Consider the following 22,114-nt stretch of genomic DNA (forward strand, 5'->3'; position numbering starts at 1 on the left):
CGACTTCAGCGTTACCGGTCCAAGCCCGAGGATCGTGGGGAGCCACGTAAGAACATTCTGGAGGAAGGCCGTCACTTCATCCACCCCTGTATGTCGACGTGGACCGAAAGTTTTTGCTGCGAGGCTTCCCGCTTTCCGACGGCTACGAAGGACTGCTGCCCTGACTGTCGCCCTGTCTTGGACCCTTGATTGATCCTTTGTAAAGCGAGACGATAGACGGTCTTCTGGTGGCATCACAGATACTTTGGTTAAGTATAAGTGGGTCGCTCCCACGATCTTTGTTATGGTCCTTGGTTTAGATTCGAATATTGCAATAGTCGAAGCCGAGGGGCTCGTATATTTACGAGTGTATCGATAGTTGATAACCCCTTGAAGTTTGAAGCTAGACTAGTGAGCTATAAGATGCCTGGTCTTAGCAAATTTGGGAAATGGTTTGGTTGTGGTTGCAACAGGGATTCCCGATTGGAGGATTAGTGTCCGATACCTCGAGTTGGAACTCCGACTTATGAGCTCTATTCAAAACACGGAGTGGGTCCTATTACTTATAATGAACTATGGGTTCGCTATACGAAGAACGATGGTGTTTTACGATGGCCCCAACATGGTAGTTTTGAATTAAATATTTTAGATAATTTGGAAGTTGCGCTATTTAAGAAGAAAGCCCGGCCGGCGATGTTTGACTCTTTCCGCCTCTGGCAGAAGGAAGCCAAACAGCGAGAAATTAAGCAAGCAAAGAGAGATAGGAAAGATAAGAATATGTCAGTGCTACAAGCTGCTAGGCAGTTTAAGGCAGATGAAGAAGATCGAGTGAGTAAAGTCTCAGATAGACAGCGTTGCATGGCCATTGATAAATGTTATCCGGCCTTGCCGCCTTCTCTTTCATTTACTGAGATTGCCTCCTCCCTATGTGCAGGGTGCTACTGCACCTCCATTACCCTCGGTTGTTCCACCCTTTGTTGTTCAGCCTCCTGCTGTTGTTCAGCCACCCGTTGCTGCACAGATGGTTCTCCCTCCTACGGTGCAGCCCCCTCCAGGGTCGCCAGCTTTAATATCAGCTTTGCCTCAAACTCCTTTGCCTTCCACTTCTGTATCTCCGACTCCTGCTACTCTTGTCCCTACGCCTCTTTTGCCTCAAAATACTCTTTCTTCTGTTCTTATGGCTACTTCTCCTTCTGCTCGAAAACGAATGACTGAGACTGTTGCTAATCTTTTGTCTCCACTCTTTGGGTCATTGAATATGACCCCTGTTTCGGAACGTAGACAGAGTCGTAGTCAGTTTCCTAGTCCAGAGGAGCGGGCAGTGTTGGATCTTTTGGCTCGTAGATGGATTTTGAATGCTTCCAGGTATAATTTACAAGCCGTTATGGATGTTTTCTTACAGTTGGAGCCGCCGAAGCAAAGGTATGTGTTTGATGTAATGTGTACGTTTCTCCGTCAGGAATGGGAAGATAATGAGTTGGGTTCGATTCCGCAGGAAGTGCTTGATGTCCAGTTGGAATTTGCTCAAGGGACGATAGTGGAGTCCGATGTTACAGATGCCGTAGAGACGATACTTCTTTACAGGTCTAGGCTACCGCCACAGACATTGTACGAACCTGACTCCTTCGTTAGGAGGAAAGTGAAGCAGAATCCTATGAGAGAGGTTCCTCCTGTATGGAGAGAGGCAGTTGTGGCTGATGCCGCTCATGGTATTGTGGCTGCACCGGCTCATTTTCAGCGAGTATGGGTACATGTTCCTTGGAAGAGAGCAGAGGTCTTGGCTCTTAAGCAGACCTTACCTGACCCCCGTAAAAATCCTGCTGGTTATTACAAGGAGTTGTCTCAGACAGTTGATGCGTGTATTATGAATTTAGCTGACATAGATATGTTGATGGGTAATGTAGTCCCTCAACCTTTGTGGGCGAAGATTCGTCATGAGAATCATGCGCAAGAATTAGGAGATACGTGGGCTAATATTGTTGCTGCAGATTGTCCACAGGTAGGAGGCGCCAAACCTGAGCCCTTGGTTGCAGAATTACCTGGTAGATTATTAATTTAATGAAAACTATGATGCCTCCTTTACGAGTGAACTGGGATAAGTTAGCAGCATGCAAACAAAAGAAAGACAAGAGAGTGTCGGATTTCTTCACGAGGTTTGAATAAACATTTATCGATCATAGTGGTCAGGACATGAGCACCGAAGGTGGTCAACGGTTGTTCGTGGACAGATTTGTCTTTAATTTACTTCCCGAACTTTCTAATAAGTTAAAGGATTCTGAGAGTTCATGGCCTGTTTCTTCGTCAGCCCAGATATTGGCTATTGCACAATATTATGAGAATAGGGATAAAGATGAGAAGGATAAAGTAGAGAAGAAGACTAGAGACCTAAAGACGAAAGTTCTTTTGCAGCAAGCTTATCCGCCTCGTTCGAATCAGCCTCAGCTTCAGCAACCCCCACAGTTTCAGAGATTGCTACAGAAGCCCGAGTATTTTGCTCCGCGATTTTTGCCAGGCCCTAATCAGTGTGCTTATTGCAGAGATGAAGGTCACTTTAAGCATAGTTGTCCGGTTCTGTTACAGCGTGCGAATGGTGTATCTGGTCAGAGAGGTCGTGGTGGTTTCCAACAAGTTCCTAGGGGTAGGGGACGTGGTGTGTTTCCTCGGAATGAGCGTTCCTTTCCCCCTCAGAATTCTACAAATTGTTTTGACGGACAGAATGTTCCAACTATTCAGTCTGCACAGTACTACGTTGAGGAATATTATGTTGAGAGTAAAGAGTGCTGGTTATAATGATAGTTAGGACAGCCATGGGCAAAGAGAGGGAGTAGTGTCAGTTCCAGTAGACCAGAGTGGACCTTATGTTGAAGTGATTACATCAGGTGTGGCAGAACCTTTTCTTTTGGATACTGGTGCGACGAAGAGTTCTATTATGCACTCTAAACTTCCTGGTGCACCTTTGTCTGGCTTGACCAATGTTTCAGTAGGATTTTCTGGCGCCCCAGTTTGTAACCCGGTTTCTAATCCTTTGCCTCTTTCTAATGGTTTTTGTGAATTGGAAGTTCCTCTTATTCTAACGAATGGTTGTGGTGAGAATCTGTTGGGTTTGGACTTGTTGAAAAGATTGCATGCAACATTACATTGTTCTCCTTCAGGAGTACATCTTACCTTGGGTAAGAAAGTGATCTCCCCGATGTATTTGTCTAAAGATTGTCTTCCACTGGAATTGCGTTCTCTTCCTGATACACTTTGGGCTACAGGTCCCAATGATGTTGGTCTCTTGTAGATTCCACCCTATGTTGTTACCCTTAAGACGAATGCTAGGCTACCTCGTATTCCCCAATATAAGATATCCAGTGATGGCGAGAGAGCTCTTCTAGCGATTATTTATGATTTGGTTGAGAAGGGTGTAGTTGAAGAAACGAGCGGTAATGTGTGTAACAGTCCTGTTCTGCCTGTCCTTAAGTGTACTGATGCTTCTCAGCCACCTGTGTATCGGTTTGTGATTGATCTTCGAGAAGTGAATAAGATTGTGGTGCCACAGTTTCCTGTTCTCCCGGATATCACTGCTTTGTTGACTCTAATTCCTGCTTCAGCTGCTTGGTTTTCAGTTATCGATCTGAAGAATGCTTTCTTTAGCATTCCGATCGCTGAGGAAAGTAGAGATATTTTCGGCTTCTCTTTAGGAGGCCGCAGCTTCCAGTTTAAGAGAGCTCCTCAAGGTTATTGTGAAAGTCCCTCCATGTATAGTCAGGCGTTGAAAACTCAGCTTGATTCTTTTGTGTTGCCTTCTGGTGCTACTCTTATCCAGTACGTTGATGATCTACTGATCGCTGCTGATGACGAAGAGATTTGTAAAGAAGCTACTCTTTCTTTGTTACGACATTTGTCTGACCTTCATCATAAAGTGTCACCTTCAAAGTTACAGTATTGTCGACAAGAAGTAACCTACTTAGGTCATCTCTTGTCGAAGGAGGGAAGACGATTGACCCCAGAACGAATTCAAGCGATTGCCCAAATGACTGTACCATCCACACAGAGAGAAGTGCGTGCTTTCTTAGGTATCACCTCGTATTGTAGGCAATGGATCCCCAATTTTTCCCTGCTAGCAAAACCTCTGTTGGCACTGAATCTTAAAGATACTCCGTATCCTCTCCCTTGGTCTGATGATTGTCAGAAGAGTTTTTCTGAATTACGTGATGCATTGTGTTCTGCTCCGGTGTTGGGTACTCCAGACTACAGTAAACCTTTTACACTGTACGTACATGAGAGAGAAGGTTGTACGTTGTCAGTGTTGACACAACGATTTGGAGACAAGCAACGTCTATGTGCGTATTTTTCAGCGACGTTAGATCCGGTAGCTAGAGGGTTGCCGAGTTGTTTGAGAGCTACAGCGGCAGCGGCTGTTATTATCCGACAGTCTGCTGGTTTGGTATTGGATAAAACGTTGATTGTGATGGTCCCACATGCAGTGGATACCTTATTGAATAGGACTAAGACACAGCACCTTACTAGTGCACGTTTGTCAGGTTATGAGTTGACGCTTTTGGCTAGCCATGTGCACATCAAAAGATGCAATGTGTTGAATCCAGCTACGTTGTTACCGATTTCTGTAGAGACAGATGTCCAGGAACAGCATGATTGTGTTCTTCGGACAGAGGAAGAAACAAAGGCTAGAGTTGATTTAAAAGATACTCCTCTTTCGAATGCTGATGTTACCCTATGGGTAGATGGTTCATGTCTTAAGCTTTCGAATGGAGAGACGACTGCAGCATATGCTCTCACAACTTTACATACAGTTGTTGAAACAGCACGTATAGCACAGAATTCAGCGCAAGCAGCAGAGTTAATAGCATTGACTAGAGCGTGTGTATTGTCAGAAGGAAAGCGAGTGAATGTTTATACTGATAGCCAGTATGCGTTTGGTGTTGCCCATAGTTTCGGCTGTTTGTGGAGAGAGAGAGGATTTCTTACTTCCCATGGTACAAAAATTCAGCATGGGCAATTGGTGAATGAACTTCTTGAATCTCTGACTCTGCCAGAGCAGATTGCAATTGTGAAGTGTAGTGCGCATAAAAAGGTTACAGATGATGTGGGTCGAGGGAATGCGTTTGCGGATGAAGTTGCGAAGGAAAAAGCGAAGGATGTGACGAGTCGAATGTATGTTGCGGGTCCTGTAAGATGGGTTGTGGAAAGAGGAATGTGTGAAGACACAATAGAAAGTGTGAAGTTGATTCAGGCTGAAGTTACTGTGAAAGAAGTGAGTACGTGGAGAGAAAGTACGGGTATGTTGGATTCGACAGGTTGTTGGGTTGAGTTGTCGGAGCACCAGCGATGGTTGTTGCCTGATGCGTATGTGCTCCCAGTGGTTACTATGGCTCATGGAATGGCTCACATAAGTTCGAAAGGGATATGTAAGTTGTTGGCTCCAGTATGGCAGAATGCTGGAATTCTTAAATGTGCTGAGAATTTGGTGAAGCATTGTATGATTTGCTTGATGCATAATCCTGGCAAGGGAACCCCAAATCCAGCTGGTCATTTTGCTCCACCAACGTATCCGTTTGAAGTGATACAGCTAGATTATATTCACATGGAGAGATGCAATAATTTGAAGTATGTCCTTGTGGTTGTTTGCGCCTTTTCCAGCTGGGCAGAGGCCTACCCCATAAAGGATAATACTGCCTTGTCCACAGCCAAAGTTTTGCTGAAGGAGTATTTCCCTAGATATGGTTTGCCGAGAATTGTATCGAGCGACAATGGGAGTGAATTTGTGGGCCAAATCATGAAGAAAGTGTGTGCGGGTTTGGGTATCAACCAGAAATTCCATGCTACGAATCACCTCCAGTCAGCTGGACTTGTCGAGTGCTACAATGGCACTTTGAAGCTGAAGTTAGCTAAGATACAAGCGAGCTCTGGTCTTACATGGCCAGATGCCTTGCCATTGGCTCTTTTGTCAACGAGGACGACAGTACATTCTCGTGTGGGACTTAGCCCATATGAAATTGTGTTTGCTCGTCCGGCCAATGTTTGGGGTGTCCCAAGGCCCAAGAAGTACAGTGACATCGAGTACCCTATGTTGGTGGATTACTTACATGACTTGACTGCTAAATTACGTGTTCTCCACCAACAGGTCTATGACAGTTTGCCGATGGCTACTGCAGATCCAGGCCACACGATTCAACCTGGAGAATATGTGTTGACGAAGAACTTCCAACGAACTAAGAACTTGGAACCGAGATGGACTGGACCACATTTGGTCCTTTTGGCCACTAGAACTGCAGTTAGGGTAGCTGGTAAAAAGAACTGGGTGCATGCCACCCATTGCAAAAAGGTTCCGTTGCCCTTACAGTATGACAAGTGGGTGAGGGGAGGTATAGCTGATTCTGAATGTTAAGAATTCCTAGATTCGTACCTTTTAGTGATGCACATTTGACATGGACTCAGTCAGAACGCGAGGATGATGACATTCTGCAAGCTGCTGTGCCTTCCCATTTGAAACTTGATACGACGGATCCGCAAACACTTTTTCAAGAGCAAACTGTGCCTGGCAAAGAGCGTTACAATCTAAGATCGAGAACGGATGAGTAAATGGACAAATAAAGTTTGAATTTTTTTGTTGTGAGTTACACCTTTTCAGATCAAGAGACTATTTTTCTTTTTTCTTTTTTGAGTTACCATCCGGACTCAGCTGCAGGGTCGCGGTACAGCCTTAAGGGGTGAGCCGCGTATTGACATAATGTCTGTGGTTCATGGTCGTTAGTACGATCTTGACGCACACTTAAGTGAAGAAGGTAATAGCCGTGAGCAGCACGTTAGAGGATGGAGTCTTTTGGATCTGATAAGAGTGTTGAGAGAATTGATTTTAAAATGAAAATTTGTACATTGGTTCATAGCAAATGCTTTTTGATATTGTGTTTCTTGATGCTTTTGAATATTATATTGGGTTGTGTGGGTTGGGTTGTTTATACCATACAACATACGTTTGCATCTACATCCCAACCTACTCTTTCTTTTTCTACTGTTTCTCCACATGAGTTTTATACGTTGCCTGAACATGAACAGACACGAAGATCAGAATTTGTTAACAATTCGTTTATACAGTTGTTGCATCAGCATGAGCTAGTAGTAAATACAACGAATTGTTGGGTATGTGGTCTTATGCCGCATACGACAGATAAGGGAATGCCATATTTGGTTTTGCCTTTTTCGCCTAGTGGGTCAGTGTGGGCGCTCCAAGCAATGTTTATTTATGCGAATGAAGCATCTCCTGTACGTTCCGTCAAAGATAATGCGAGTAATAATGCCTTGATACAGGGAATAGTAGACATGATCAGAGATATCGATGCGTATAATGCTATCCCTAAGGATGAGGTACGAGCATATGTTGGTTGGAACAAGACTGAATATAGCATTAGTCTGACAGAGAAGGAGAGACGAAAAAGGTCTCCCCCTATTTGGATTGTACCCCACTGAGGTCATCTTTGTCTGCAAGGTAATGGTCAGAATCCGAGAGCTCAGCTTGGTAAGAGTGTGTGTGTTCACACCTATGTCTATACGTCCCAGAAATCTCCACCGTTCGTGCCAGCTAAAGGCACGTATTTTGTTTGTCACGACAGAGCATATACATGGTTGCCATCTGACTTTTCAGGCACATGTTATGTGGCATTTTTGCTTCCCCCTACATACACTGCTGTTTTCAATTATCATAATACAAGATATGGTAGAGGTGTTATCGATGCAAAAGATACTGTCGCACAAGAAGCTGAAGACTTCTTCAAGGGTTTCGTGCCCTTTTGGGGTCCTATGGCCAATAGGAGGAATATTCGACAGCTTACGAGAGTGGTTGAGGCCACTATAAAAGAAACTGCAGGTGCTCTTAGCAATATCACAGCTGAGCTTCAGGCGGATCGTCTTATGACGTTACAAAACCGTATGGTTTTAGATATCATATTAGCAGATAGAGGTGGGGTATGTAAATTGAGCGGGTCTAGTTGCTGCGTTTTCATACCAGATAATGCCCCGACAGTGTACCAAGCCATCATGAAGTAACATAAATCCGCTGAGTCTATACATGTAGACGAAGGGAACTGGTCATTGACTGGATGGATTTGGGAACTGTTGTCTAAATGGGGATGGAAGATTCTGATGTTCCTTGGTATGGCTTTAGCTATCCTTTTCTCGTGTTGTTTATGCATCCAGTGTGGTCCCGCCATTTGTAGTCTTTGTGCTACAATCTGTGTGAGAAGACCTATCCCGAGAGAAGTGAAGGATAATAAGATGATGCTACAGCAACATCTTGATGACCTGATGAGAATAGATATAGACCTGGATTCAGATTGACGTGAGTTTAGGTTATTACCTACGTAATGGCAAAAGGAGGGTCTGAGGTTCCGTGATTTACGAACCAGACTCCATTTTGTTTGCGTTGTTCGAGACGCCATTTTATGTTGCCCTCACGTAGGCCTGTGGAGGTAACCGAATGAACAAAGTTGCATGGGCTTCGTTGTTCATGTGCATATTAACTAGGCCTTTTCTGACTTGTGAGTGAACTGAAGGACGCTGACCCCGTCACCTGAAACTGACCCTTTACAAAGCCAATTTCCCTGGCTGATCGTTGTCTGAGATTGCCAATCAATGTTCAGGATATCGTTAACTTTTAGTTCGCTTGCCCATATCTTATCCTATTCAGCATCTGAATTGGTTTCTTTCCTTATGTCTTTTCATTACATGGGTAGTGCTTTCAATTATGGGTTTGTCCGGCTTGTGGAAATCGAATTTGGGACATTCCTAATAATTAACCTGTGGGTTGGTACAATGTAAAGTGAGCTTTTTATGATGTAATAATGTGTGGGAAAATGTATTTCATTCGTCAGTATTTGTCGCAGTGGGTGTGCATTTGTAATGACCAAAAGAAGGATAAAAGGTGATGTCTTGCTCTACGAAAATTGAGCAGTTTCCTGAGTTGTACACCATGTTGTATTGCTGAGATTACTGTTACTAGCTGCAGCTAATAAATTTGATCTCTGACGCCACCTAGAAGTATTCCGTGTCTCTGTATTCCAAGACAGGAGAACTCGAAGACTTCGGGTGTGTCCCTGGCACCTCTGGGTTCTAAGAAAACCCGGTTCTTCACTTTACACAGGCGGATCCCATTAACGCCACACTTTAGACAGCCTGACCCAGTAACGCCGCACTTTACAGAGCCTGATCCCAGTAACACAGCACTTTACACAGCCTGATCCCAGCAACGCCACACTTTACACAGCCTCATCCCAGTAACGCCACACTTTACACAGCCTGATCCCAGTAACGCCACACTTTACACAGCCTGATCCCAGTAACGCCACACTTTACAGAGCCTGATCCCGGTAACACCACACTTTACACAGCCCGATCCCACTAATGACACACTTTACACAGCCTGATCCCAGTAACGCCACACTTTACACAGCCTGATTTATTTATTTATTTATTTATTTATTACATTTATATCGCGCATTATCACCGATTGGTCTCTAAGCGCTTGTACTTGGGAAACTAATCATCACAGGAGGACAGGCAAAACAAATTATATTGAACCCCAGGCTTCTCGGAAAAGCACAGTTTTTAACATTCATCTAAAAGGCAATAAATTTGGTTCCTTCCGTAGACCTGGAGGCAGCTTGTTCCAAGCTGCCGGCAGGGTGGTTGAAAATGCGCGTCCACCGAGGGTGGTCAGACGATAACGCGGGCTTACCAAAAGAACGTCCTCAGACGAGCGCAAAGTTCTTCTAGGGATATACTGCACCAGTCTAGCTTTAATATAACTGGGGGCATTGCCAAAGACCGCCTTGTGTGCGATGCATAGACCTTTGAATAAGATCCTCTGCCTGATGGGCAGCCAATGTAATTGGTATAGCAGAGGAGAGGCATGCGTGCCCCTAGCTTTTCCGAATATCAGTCTAGCTGCATCATTCATCACAATTTGCAGTCTCGAGAGTAATTGCTGAGTAAGCCCAATATAAAGGGCATTCCCATAATCCAAGCGCCCTAAAATCATTGCCGACACCACCGTCCTTAGAGTGGAAAAAGACTACATTGGCGAGATTTTCCGAAGTTGCCTAAGGAGGCCAACGCATGTGCCTACCACCGACGACACTTGATCTTTCATAGATAGGTGACCATCAATATGGATGCCCAAGCTTTTCACCACCTTCGCTGGTATTGGGGCCGTACCCAACTCCTGAGGCCAGAGAAGATCGTTCCACGGGTTGCCCGAGATGGTGATGGGCAACACTTCGGTCTTCTCTGGATTGATCTTTAAGGAGTTGGAGGACATCCAGTTACTCGTGAACTTTAGGATGTTGTGTAACCTAGCTTGGGCTTCAGATGGATCCTCAATTTGTATGATAATCTGTGTGTTGTCGGCATAGTTGTAAATCTGGCACTGCATCTGGTTTAGAGCAGCAATCAGAGGCTGCAGGTATATATTAAAAAGGAGCGGCGAGAGGGCGGATCCCTGCGGTACCCCACAGGTTATTGCCGCTGATGTAGAGATCAAATCTGACAGCTGGATCCTCTGCGATCTTCCCTGATCCCAGTAACACCACACTTTACATAGCCTGATCCCAGTAACGTCACACTGTACACAGCCTGATCCCAGTAACATCACACTGTACACAGCCTGATCCCAGTAACGCCACACTTTACAGAGCCTGATCCCGGTAACACCACACTTTACACAGCCTGATCACACTAATGACACACTTTACACAGCCTGATCCCAGTAACGCCACACTTTACACAGCCTGATCCCAGTAACGCCACACTTTACACAGCCTGATCCCAGTAACGCCACACTTTACACAGCCTGATTTATTTATTTATTTATTTATTTATTACATTTATATCGCGCATTATCACCGATTGGTCTCTAAGCGCTTGTACTTGGGAAACTAATCATCACAGGAGGACAGGCAAAACAAATTATATTGAACCCCAGGCTTCTCGGAAAAGCACAGTTTTTAACATTCATCTAAAAGGCAATAAATTTGGTTCCTTCCGTAGACCTGGAGGCAGCTTGTTCCAAGCTGCCGGCAGGGTGGTTGAAAATGCGCGTCCACCGAGGGTGGTCAGACGATAACGCGGGCTTACCAAAAGAACGTCCTCAGACGAGCGCAAAGTTCTTCTAGGGATATACTGCACCAGTCTAGCTTTAATATAACTGGGGGCATTGCCAAAGACCGCCTTGTGTGCGATGCATAGACCTTTGAATAAGATCCTCTGCCTGATGGGCAGCCAATGTAATTGGTATAGCAGAGGAGAGGCATGCGTGCCCCTAGCTTTTCCGAATATCAGTCTAGCTGCATCATTCATCACAATTTGCAGTCTCGAGAGTAATTGCTGGGTAAGCCCAATATAAAGGGCATTCCCATAATCCAAGCGCCCTAAAATCATTGCCGACACCACCGTCCTTAGAGTGGAAAAAGACTACATTGGCGAGATTTTCCGAAGTTGCCTAAGGAGGCCAACGCATGTGCCTACCACCGACGACACTTGATCTTTCATAGATAGGTGACCATCAATATGGATGCCCAAGCTTTTCACCACCTTCGCTGGTATTGGGGCCGTACCCAACTCCTGAGGCCAGAGAAGATCGTTCCACGGGTTGCCCGAGATGGTGATGGGCAACACTTCGGTCTTCTCTGGATTGATCTTTAAGGAGTTGGAGGACATCCAGTTACTCGTGAACTTTAGGATGTTGTGTAACCTAGCTTGGGCTTCAGATGGATCCTCAATTTGTATGATAATCTGTGTGTTGTCGGCATAGTTGTAAATCTGGCACTGCATCTGGTTTAGAGCAGCAATCAGAGGCTGCAGGTATATATTAAAAAGGAGCGGCGAGAGGGCGGATCCCTGCGGTACCCCACAGGTTATTGCCGCTGATGTAGAGATCAAATCTGACAGCTGGATCCTCTGCGATCTTCCCTGATCCCAGTAACACCACACTTTACATAGCCTGATCCCAGTAACGTCACACTGTACACAGCCTGATCCCAGTAACGCCACACTTTACAGAGCCTGATCCCGGTAACACCACACTTTACACAGCCTGATCACACTAATGACACACTTTACACAGCCTGATCCCAGTAACGCCACACTTTACACAGCCTGATCCCAGTAACGCCACACTTTACACAGCCTGATCCCAGTAACGCCACACTTTACACAGCCTGATCCCAGTATTGTCACACTGTACACAGCCTGATCCCAGTAATGCCACACTTTACACAGCCTGATCCCAGTAACGCCACACTTTACACAGCCTGATCCCAGTAACACCACACTTTACACAGCCTGATCCCAGTAACGCCACACTTTACACAGCCTGATCCCAGTAACGCCACACTTTACACAGCCTGATCCCAGTAACGCCACACTTTACACAGCCTGATCCCAGTAACGCCACACTTTACACAGCCTGATCCCGGTAACGCCACACTTTACACAGCCTGATCCCAGTAACGCAGCACTTTACACAGCCTGATCCCAGTAACGCAGCACTTTACACAGCCTGATCCCAGTAACGCCACACTTTACACAGCCTGATCCCAGTAACGCCACACTTTACACAGCCTGATCCCAGTAACGTCACACTGTACACAGCCTGATCCCAGTAACGCCACACTTTACACAGCCTGATCCGAGTAACGCCACACTTTACACAGCCTGATCCCAGTACCGCCACACTTTACACAGCCTGATCCCAGTAACGCCACACTTTACACAGCCTGATCCCAGTAACGCCACACTTTACACAGCCTGATCCCAGTAACACCACACTTTACACAGCCTGATCCCAGTAACGCCACACTTTACACAGCCTGATCCCAGTAACGCCACACTTTACACAGCCTGATCCCAGTAACGCCACACTTTACACAGCCTGATGCCAGTAACGCCACACTTTACACAGCCTGATCCCGGTAACGCCACACTTTACACAGCCTGATCCCAGTAACGTCACACTGTACACAGCCTGATCCCTGTAACGCCACACTTTACACAGCCTGGCCCCAGTAACGCCACACTTTATACAGCCTGATCCCAGCAACGCAGCACTTTACACAGCCTGATCCCAGTAACGCAACACTTTACTCAGCCTGATCCCAGTGACGCCGCACTTTACACAGCCTGATCCCAGTAACGCAACACTTTACACAGCCTGATTCCAGTAACACCGCACTTTACACAGCCTGATCCCAGTAACGCAACACTTTACACAGCCTGATCCCAGTAACGCCACACTTTACACAACCTGACCATCAGTAATGCTGCACTTTACACAGCCTGATCCCAGTAACATCACACTGCCTGATCCCAGTAACGCCACAATTTACACAGGTTGACCCCAGTAACGCCACACTTTACACAGCCTGACCCCAGTAATGTCACACTTTACACAGCCTAATTCCTGTAACGCCACACTTTACACAGCCTGACCCCAGTAATGTCACACTTTACACAGCCTAATCCCAGTAACAACTCACTTTACACAGCAGATCCCAGCAACGCCACACTTTACACAGCCTGATCCCAGTAACAACTCACTTTACACAGCAGATCCCAGCAACGCCACACTTTACACAGCCTGATCCCAGTAACAACTCACTTTACACAGCAGATCCCATCAACGCCACACTTTACACAGCCAGATTCCAAAAACGCCACACTTTACAAAGCCTGGTCCCAGTAACTTCACACTTTATGCAGCCTGATCCCAGTAATGTCACATTTTACACAGCCTGACACAGTAACGCCACACTTTACACAGCCTGATCCCAGCATTGCCACACTTTACCCAGTAACGTCACACTTTACAGAGCCTGATCCCAGTGACTTCACACTTTACACAGCCTGATGTCAGTAACGCCACACATTACACGGCCTGATCCCGGTAATGCCACACTTTACACGGCCTGATCCCAGTAACGCAGCACTTTACACAGTCTGATGCCAGTAATGTAACACACTTTACACAGCCTGGCCCCAGTAACGCCACACTTTACACAACCTGACCATCAGTAATGCCGCACTTTACACATCCTGATCCCAGAAACATCACACTGCAAAGAGCCTGACACAGTAACGCCACACTTTAAACAGCCTGACCCAGTAACGCCACACTTTACACAGCCTAATCCCAGTAATGTCACACTTTACAGAGCCTGATCCCAGTGACTTCACACTTTACACAGCCTGATGCCAGTAACGACACACTTTAGGAGAAGCGTGGCTCAGTGGTTAGAGGCGGCAGACCCGGAAGCTGAGATCGGCTGTGGACCAGGGTTCGATTCCCCGCCTCGGCGGGTCTCGGGCTCAAAAATTCCACGGACTCGACAATTCTCGCTCCGGTGCCTACTCGACTCACGGGGTCACACTCTGCGACTCTGGGCAATAGCTTGCTTAATCTCCACTACGGCCCCTCACGGCGGGATGCCTGGCTTTCACCTTGTGGATACCCTGCCGGGGTATCTCACAGGGGAATACCAGGACGGGTTCCCTAAGCAAGCGCTTAGATACCGGGTCGGTGATTTGCGCAATATAAATACATGTACATTTAGACAGTCTGACCAACAGTAATGCCACATTTTATTCAGCTTGAACTGCTTTATTGCACAAACTTTGCAGACCCTTACACTTTTCTCAGCCACGCCTGTAGTTATTCCAGTTACTAACAATAATGCCCAAACATTGCACATATTGGTCTACAGTAATGCTAAGACTTGGCAGGAACGATCCATAGTAATACCCATATGTGGCTCGATTAGTCCACAGTAAAGCACCTAAACCTAGAAGCGCGAAACGCATAGTAAAGCCCTTATGTGTCATGACTTTAACCACACTCATGCCAGGAACAGTGTGACTTCACCCACTGTATAGCCCCGATGTGTCATAACTTTAGGCACACTCATGCCAAGCACAGCATAACCTCACCCAGAGCAGTGCCCCGACTGGCTCACCTGCACAGGTCCCGCTCCGTCTGGTGTACCCCGGAGGGCACCAGCCCCTGCCCCCTTGGTTCTGCGGGTTTCGGTTCTGGTTCTGGGTCAGCCAGGTGTAGAGAGAGTTCCCTTGCAGGGTTCCACTGGGCCGGGCCACCTCGGACTGCAGACCGGAGCCCCCCGCCGTTCTCTCCAGCCCGGCACACGACTTGCCATCTGCCAGCAGGGCCTTGCCAGGGGGGCACAGGCACCTGTAACTACCGGCCAGGTTCTGGCACTGGTAGGCACAGGGCTTGGGCACCTGTTGGCACTCATTGATATCTGAAATGAGAGCAAAGGATGGTTACAACAAGCCAGGGCACCCGAGCACAGTTCACTGCATAGTGGTGGGCATAAGGCACAAGAAATGCGTGCAAGATTGAACCTGTGTCCAAAGGTGGCATTCAGACAGAAATGTTCACAGGTTAAATGTGGGGGTGCCCCTCAGATCTTGGAAAGAGGGTTACTTCCATACAACTGATGCATTGTGGAGATGGGGGACGTGTGAGCTTTACACTATAAAACTGTGACACGCTGCGGGGGCATGTGAGCTGTATACTAAGCCACTGTGATACATTGCGATGGGAGGGAGTGTGAGCTGTATACTATACCAGTGTGACACGCTGCGGGGGCGTGTGAGGTGTATACTAAGCCACTGTGACACATTGCGATGGGAGGGAGTGTGAGCTGTATACTATACCAGTGTGACACACTGCAATCGGGGGGGGGAGTGTGAGCTGTATACTATTCCACTGTAACAAACTGTGAGGGGCGTGTAAGCTGTATACTATACCACTGTGACACACTGCGGGGGGCGTGTGAGCTGTATACCATACCACTGTGACACACTGCGGGGAGCGTGTGAGCTGTATACTATACCACTGTGACACACTGCGGGGGCGTGTGAGCTGTACCTATACCACTGTGACACTCTGTGGGGGTCGTGTAAGCTGTATACTATACCAGTGTGACACACTGCGGGAGCGTGTGAGCTGTATACTATACCAATGTGACACACTGCAGGGGGGCTTGTGAGCTGTATGCTACACCACTGTGACACACTGCTATGGCGGGGGGAGTTGGAGCTGTATACTATACCACTGTGACACACTGCAATTGGGGGAAGGAGTGTGAGCTGTATACTACACCACTGTAACACACTGCGATGGGGGCGTGTGAGCTGTATACTATACCAGTGTGACACACTGCAGGGGGGCTTGTGAGCTGTGTACTATACCACTGTGACACACTGCGGGGGGGTGTAAGCTGTATACCACACCACTGTAACACACTGCGATGGGGGCGTGTGAGCTGTATACTGTACCACTGTGACACACTGCGGGGGGCGTGTGAGCTGTATACTATTCCACTGTGACACACTGCAATTGGGGGGGTGAGCTGTATACTATTCCACTGTGACACACTGCGATGGGGGAGGGTGAGCTGTATACTATACCACTGTGACACACTGCGGGGAGCGTGTGAGCTGTGTGCTACACCACTGTGACACACTGCTATGGCAGGGGGAGTTGGAGCTGTATACTATACCACTGTGACACACTGCGAGGGGCGTGTAAGCTGTGTACTATACCACTGTGACACACTGCGGGCCGTGTGAGCTGTATACTTTACCAGTGTGACACACTGCAGGGAGCGTGTGGGCTGAATGCTAAACCACTGTGACACACTGCTAGGGCGGGGGGAGTTGGAACTGTATACTATACCACTGTGACACACTGCAATTGGGGGAAGGAGTGTGAGCTGTATACTACACCACTGTAACACACTGTGATGGGGGCGTGTGAGCTGTATACTATACCACTGTGACACACTGCGATGGGGGAGAGTGTGAGCTGTATACTATTCCACTGTGACACACTGTGGGGGTCGTGTAAGCTGTATACTATACTAGTGTGACACAGTGCAGGGGGCGGTGCACTGTATACTAAGCATGTGTGACACATTGCAGAGGAGGGGAGACGGGGGAGGTCGAATGAGCTGTATACTACACCACTGTGACACACTGCGGGAGGGGCACTGTATACTACACACCACTGTGACACTGCCGGAGGGGGGGTGTGAGCTGTATACTAAACTACTATTGACAATGCGGGGCAATGTATACTATACCAGTGTGACACACTGGTGGAGCATGTGAGCTGTATGCTACACCACTGTGACACACTGCAATTTGGAGGGAGAGTGAGCTGCATACTATTCTACTGTGACACACTGTCACACTGCGGGAGGGGCACTGTATACTACACACCACTGTGACACTGCCAGAGGGGGGGCGTGTGAGCTGTATACTAAACTACTATTGACAATGCGGGGACGCATGTATACTATTCCACTGTGACACACTGCGATGGGGGCGTGTGAGCTGTATACTATTCCACTGTGACACACTGTGGGGGTCATGTGAGCTGTATACTATACCACTGTAACACACTGCGATAGGGGCGTGCGAGCTGTATACTATACCAGAAAAGAAGGACTATGCAACAAAGCCATGGAACTTGTGCCTCTTGAAACCCAAATAACAGTTTGGCAAGAAAATCCCATCTACAATGATATGTCGCATCTGACTATACTAATATGACAAGGGATCAAGCAGCTCCAGCAATTTCGAAGAATCCGGATGCAATACCAACTATTGACAGAACTGCCTCTGGCTCTTTCATCAACTTTGATAACTTTTCTGAGGATCCCAGTGAGACAGAAACAACGCCAGCAAATAAAACTTTCAAGGAACAAGTAACAGAACTTTGTCACCAGCTTGCAAATACATATCTGGTTTCACCATGGGTTGAATTTTGGATTGTGTTAGGTGTACTTTTTCTCCCACTTTGGCTCATTCTTGTTTTAAGTTTGGGAAAGCTGATAGATGGAGAATATAGTAAAATGGACACAGCAAGTAAGAACATCAACTTGCTCCTGAAGCCACACAAATCATATCATTGTGAACAAAGAGACCTGTCATCAGTAAACATCACAGCTGTTCCTCTACCTGGTGGCATAGCATGGGACAGAACAGATTATGACATTTATGGTCCTGTAGAGCTGCTGAAGATTCCACACCAATTTAAGGTTTCCTTGAGTGATTTTGTTTCACCCAGCACATTTTCTGATGATTAGGACTTTGAGACTGTTAATAACATGATGGTAGACTTAGAAATGTCAGCAAAATTTACAAAACATGAATACTTAGATGATTCATCAGCTTATGAACAAATGTATTCTTTTAATCATTATGGTCATCATTATTTGCACAAATCCGCAAACCCTAGAAATGTGTTTACTTATAATCAATGGGAACATTGTCGAACGCAGCCAAAGGCTAGCTCAAAAACTTTTTATGAAAAATATCCATACTTTTCAGGTTTCAATACCACAAATCCAGAAACATTTTACTTTAAAAATGATAATAAGGCAGGAATTAAAAGTATGATGACTAATACCAAACAAATTTATTCTGCGGCCTTTTATGCTCAATTGTCCACATTCGTGTTTGACTTTTGGTTTGGAAAGACAACATTGAGACAAACATTGTCTGGGGCACAAAAGACTGGCAGGTGCAAGGTTTAGAAGCCTTATTCAGAGCCTGCATCATCCCAGGACAAATAATGTTTTTAAATGAAACTGTTCAGCAGACATCTTGTCTTGGCCTTGCTAAGATAAAAGATTTAAACAAACCGTCCATACCAAAACCCACACTTGATAGTAATGGAACTACAGATGAGGAGGTAGACGTAAAATTTATTTTACAACAGAACAGAACTCATTCTGAATGGAAAAAATGGTTAATCTGGCCCACAGACACAAATAACTGTCAAGGATAGATTCCTGAACAAGACACAAGGGTTTACAGTAACTAGGCCAGATCCAAGATATGTCCAGAGACAACATCCAGGGATAATAACAACTTACAGTGTAGGAAAACTGTGCCTTGAGTGGCTACAAAAATCCACACTCCCAGATATAAAACAACACTTAACTTTACTTAAAGATGGCGTTGATTTAAGGGACTTCTTACTAGGACCTCGCAAACCACGTTATAAACGTTTCATATACGCCGGTATTTACACTGCATATAATGAAGCCTGGAAAGTCACGCAAATGGAAACTGCAGAACGTATATGAGAAATTGATTGTATTAATTTAGAGAAAGCTCTCTCTGTAGTTGATAATGGGTTAACAACTCTATCATCCAGAATTTATTCTTTGGACAGCATTGTATCCTCTGCCATAGACATAATGGAACAGGACTTGCTCATGTTACAACATGGCCAGTCTCAATTGCGTTCTATAATGCTGCTAGGCTGGACGTTACAAAATCTTCGTTCAGGCTATGTGCCTTGGCGTCTAATCAACACCACGTCATTGTTTACTGGATTTAACCTTACAGATAAACAAATCTCTTTGGCACAGAGGGGAGCAGACTATACGGTGCTGAGCACAGAAAAACTGGAAAGATTACCATTAACTGTTTCTGAGAAACCAGCAGTGGAATGGATAATACATGGCACCATCACGATACCAGTGATGATTTTCCAGTTTCAGTATTGCTTAAACACATACCAGCAGGCCTGTATGAAAGGTTGGGTAAAGACTACATAAAGTCGACCTGGGATTTACCATACACACACAAATGTTGGAGTGGAGGAAAGGAGGTGTTTCTTAGTGGTAAAAGTTGCAACAACGCACTAAGAGGAACTCTTTTATGTCAGGGTATTAATTTACATGGAGCCTGCGACGGTTCTTCAAATAACTTATCCTGACACCTGCAAGTCATAGATCCAATTTTTAGGCAGATTTCCAATGGGAGCTACATAATGTTGAATGATCACAGCTGTTGTGGAATGATGCCAGGAATAGCCTATCTCGTTAGTGGGTCAGCCAGGGTCACTTGTTGTATGCAAGTATTGTTTCCTAAAAGTAAGACAGACGGGGAGTCGCCACTATGGCCTTCACTGAACATCTCTTCTATACGGATTGATACTTGAAGCAGAATGATAGCCATTCTTTTACAAAAAACTGTGCCACTGACCTCGTCCAGAGAGACGAACGATCTGCAAGTTGCAAGGTCCTCTGTCGAGATACATGCCCTATTATCAACAAACTGCCCCATACATTTCGTAGAAATGTTAGGTTGTATATTAAACATGTCTGATACCAGTGGTATTGTACATGTATTTAAGACAATTTTTTCAGGACTGTTAGCACCGTTTGAAGCAGTCCTAGGCATTTTTCCAAACTTCGTGCACTCTGTGTTCGGCGGCCTGCCTTTCATCTTGGGACTCGTAGCAGGGATACTATTTTTTGTTCCTTCTCCTCCGTTATGGAAAGTCCAGTCACCAGCGATACCCAGATTACCATGGAGAACACTCTTCTGGCAATGCAGTATCGTGAGCGCATAACACAGATTCTTGGCTTGGCTCGTTTGAGAGATCTGAATACCACATGGTTCCTATCATTCAGACCAATCAGGCAAGATTGCACCTTACCTGTTTTACGATGCCTGCTTTGTGGAGAGGAATGCGTGTTGGATATATGTCTAACACTTCCATCAGCACTGCCAACGGATGTTGACGCTTTCCTTAGTTCCTTAACGGCTCATGCACTGTGTTGCTCCCAGCGGCTACCAATCCTGATGACGGCATTCATTGAGGTCTCACCAGCAAATCCAGCTGAGGGTGAGATACGTAGACCAACAGGCACACAAGTACCATCTACTGCGAACATCTACTGAAGCGTGGCTCAGTGGTTAGAGGCGGCAGACCCGGAAGCTGAGATCGGCCGTGGACCAGGGTTCGATTCCCCGCCTCGGCGGGTCTTGGGCTAAAAAATTCCACGGACTCGACAATTCTCGCTCCGGTGCCTACTCGACTCACGGGGTCACACTCTGCGACTCTGGGCAATAGCTTGCTTAATCTCCACTACGGCCCCTCGCGGCGGGATGCCTGGCTTTCACCTTGTGGATACCCTGCCGGGGTATCTCACAGGGGAATACCAGGACGGGTTCCCTAAGCAAGCGCCTTGATACCTTCGGGTGATACGTGCGCTATATAAGTCGCAATACATTTACATTTACATTTACATTGCTAATGCGACTTATGCTGACGGTGATGCTTCTCATCTGTGTACGATTGATCCACTTAATGAAGTGGTTCAACTTTCACCTACTGTGGTAGACGACTTCTTTGCCAGCCTAGAAGATTTAATGTTTTCTCCTGACACCGAGAATAACTTTTGAAATTAGCACACAGCATTCTATGAACTCTGAATTCGACCTTCGCTTTTTCAAAACAAAAACTTCTAACTATTTTTTCTACGAATTGACTTGACTTTTTTGAAATTTGATTTTTTTTTAGCACAAAGTAAATCTGCTTAAAGTAAAACTATTCTTAGAGAACAAGAATTCTTTGAATATTTCCTAGAAACAATATTGACCTTATCCACAAACCAAAACAGTTTATATATACTCTGCTATGGGATGGTCTCAAATTTTTTTTCTGTAACTAAGAGCCATTTCATAAAGTAATTTTGTGATTCATTCGGTTAGCATTTCCAATATCATATTATATGCTTACAATGATATCATTTCCTTTTTAATGAGTACTGTACGAATGCTCATTTTCAGTGTACAACCATTTTCAAATGCATTTTTGTATTTTTGGGTGGGATTGTAAACACATGCTTTTGAGATGTTTTAGTGCATAAATTTAATAATCTCGAACATAATAAAGTGGAGTGGGTGTTGTATAGCGTTTTAGGATCCTAGTGTAATTTTCCCGATTCATGCCCTTCTATAGGTATAAATCACCTTGTCCTTATATAGGTATAGAAATCATAACTATATTTAGACATGGCCCATGCAGTCCAAATACGGCAGGGCTACTTTCACTAGTTCGGAAAAGCCACAACGACTTCTTGGAAAAATCGGCTTCAGCAGTTAGGGACTCCCCCTTGCTTAAATAAATATTGATTTGTCCAAGAACTCATGGAGTTTTCAAAGAACTGAGACTCTTAGATGACGTTATTATGTCCAACTGTACGTCAAACTCAGCACCTTCAAGGCATAAATATGCCCACACTTGCCATAGCAAACA

The 22,114-nt window shown here is 45.7% G+C and overlaps 1 protein-coding gene across 1 annotated transcript in view; it reads right to left on the reverse strand.

The window, feature by feature from the left end:
• The window catches only part of HMCN2 (hemicentin 2), a 761,275-nt gene that overhangs the window by 19,929 nt on the left and 719,232 nt on the right, over positions 1 to 22,114 (reverse strand). The window contains exon 87 of the mRNA XM_078646218.1: positions 14,982 to 15,284. Within this exon, the coding sequence (XP_078502344.1) occupies positions 14,982 to 15,284 (303 nt within the window). The remainder of the gene's footprint in view (positions 1 to 14,981; positions 15,285 to 22,114) is intronic.

This window comes from Lissotriton helveticus, chromosome 5_1 (assembly GCF_964261635.1).
Source record: "Lissotriton helveticus chromosome 5_1, aLisHel1.1, whole genome shotgun sequence".
In the NCBI taxonomy this organism is placed as follows: domain Eukaryota; kingdom Metazoa; phylum Chordata; class Amphibia; order Caudata; family Salamandridae; genus Lissotriton; species Lissotriton helveticus.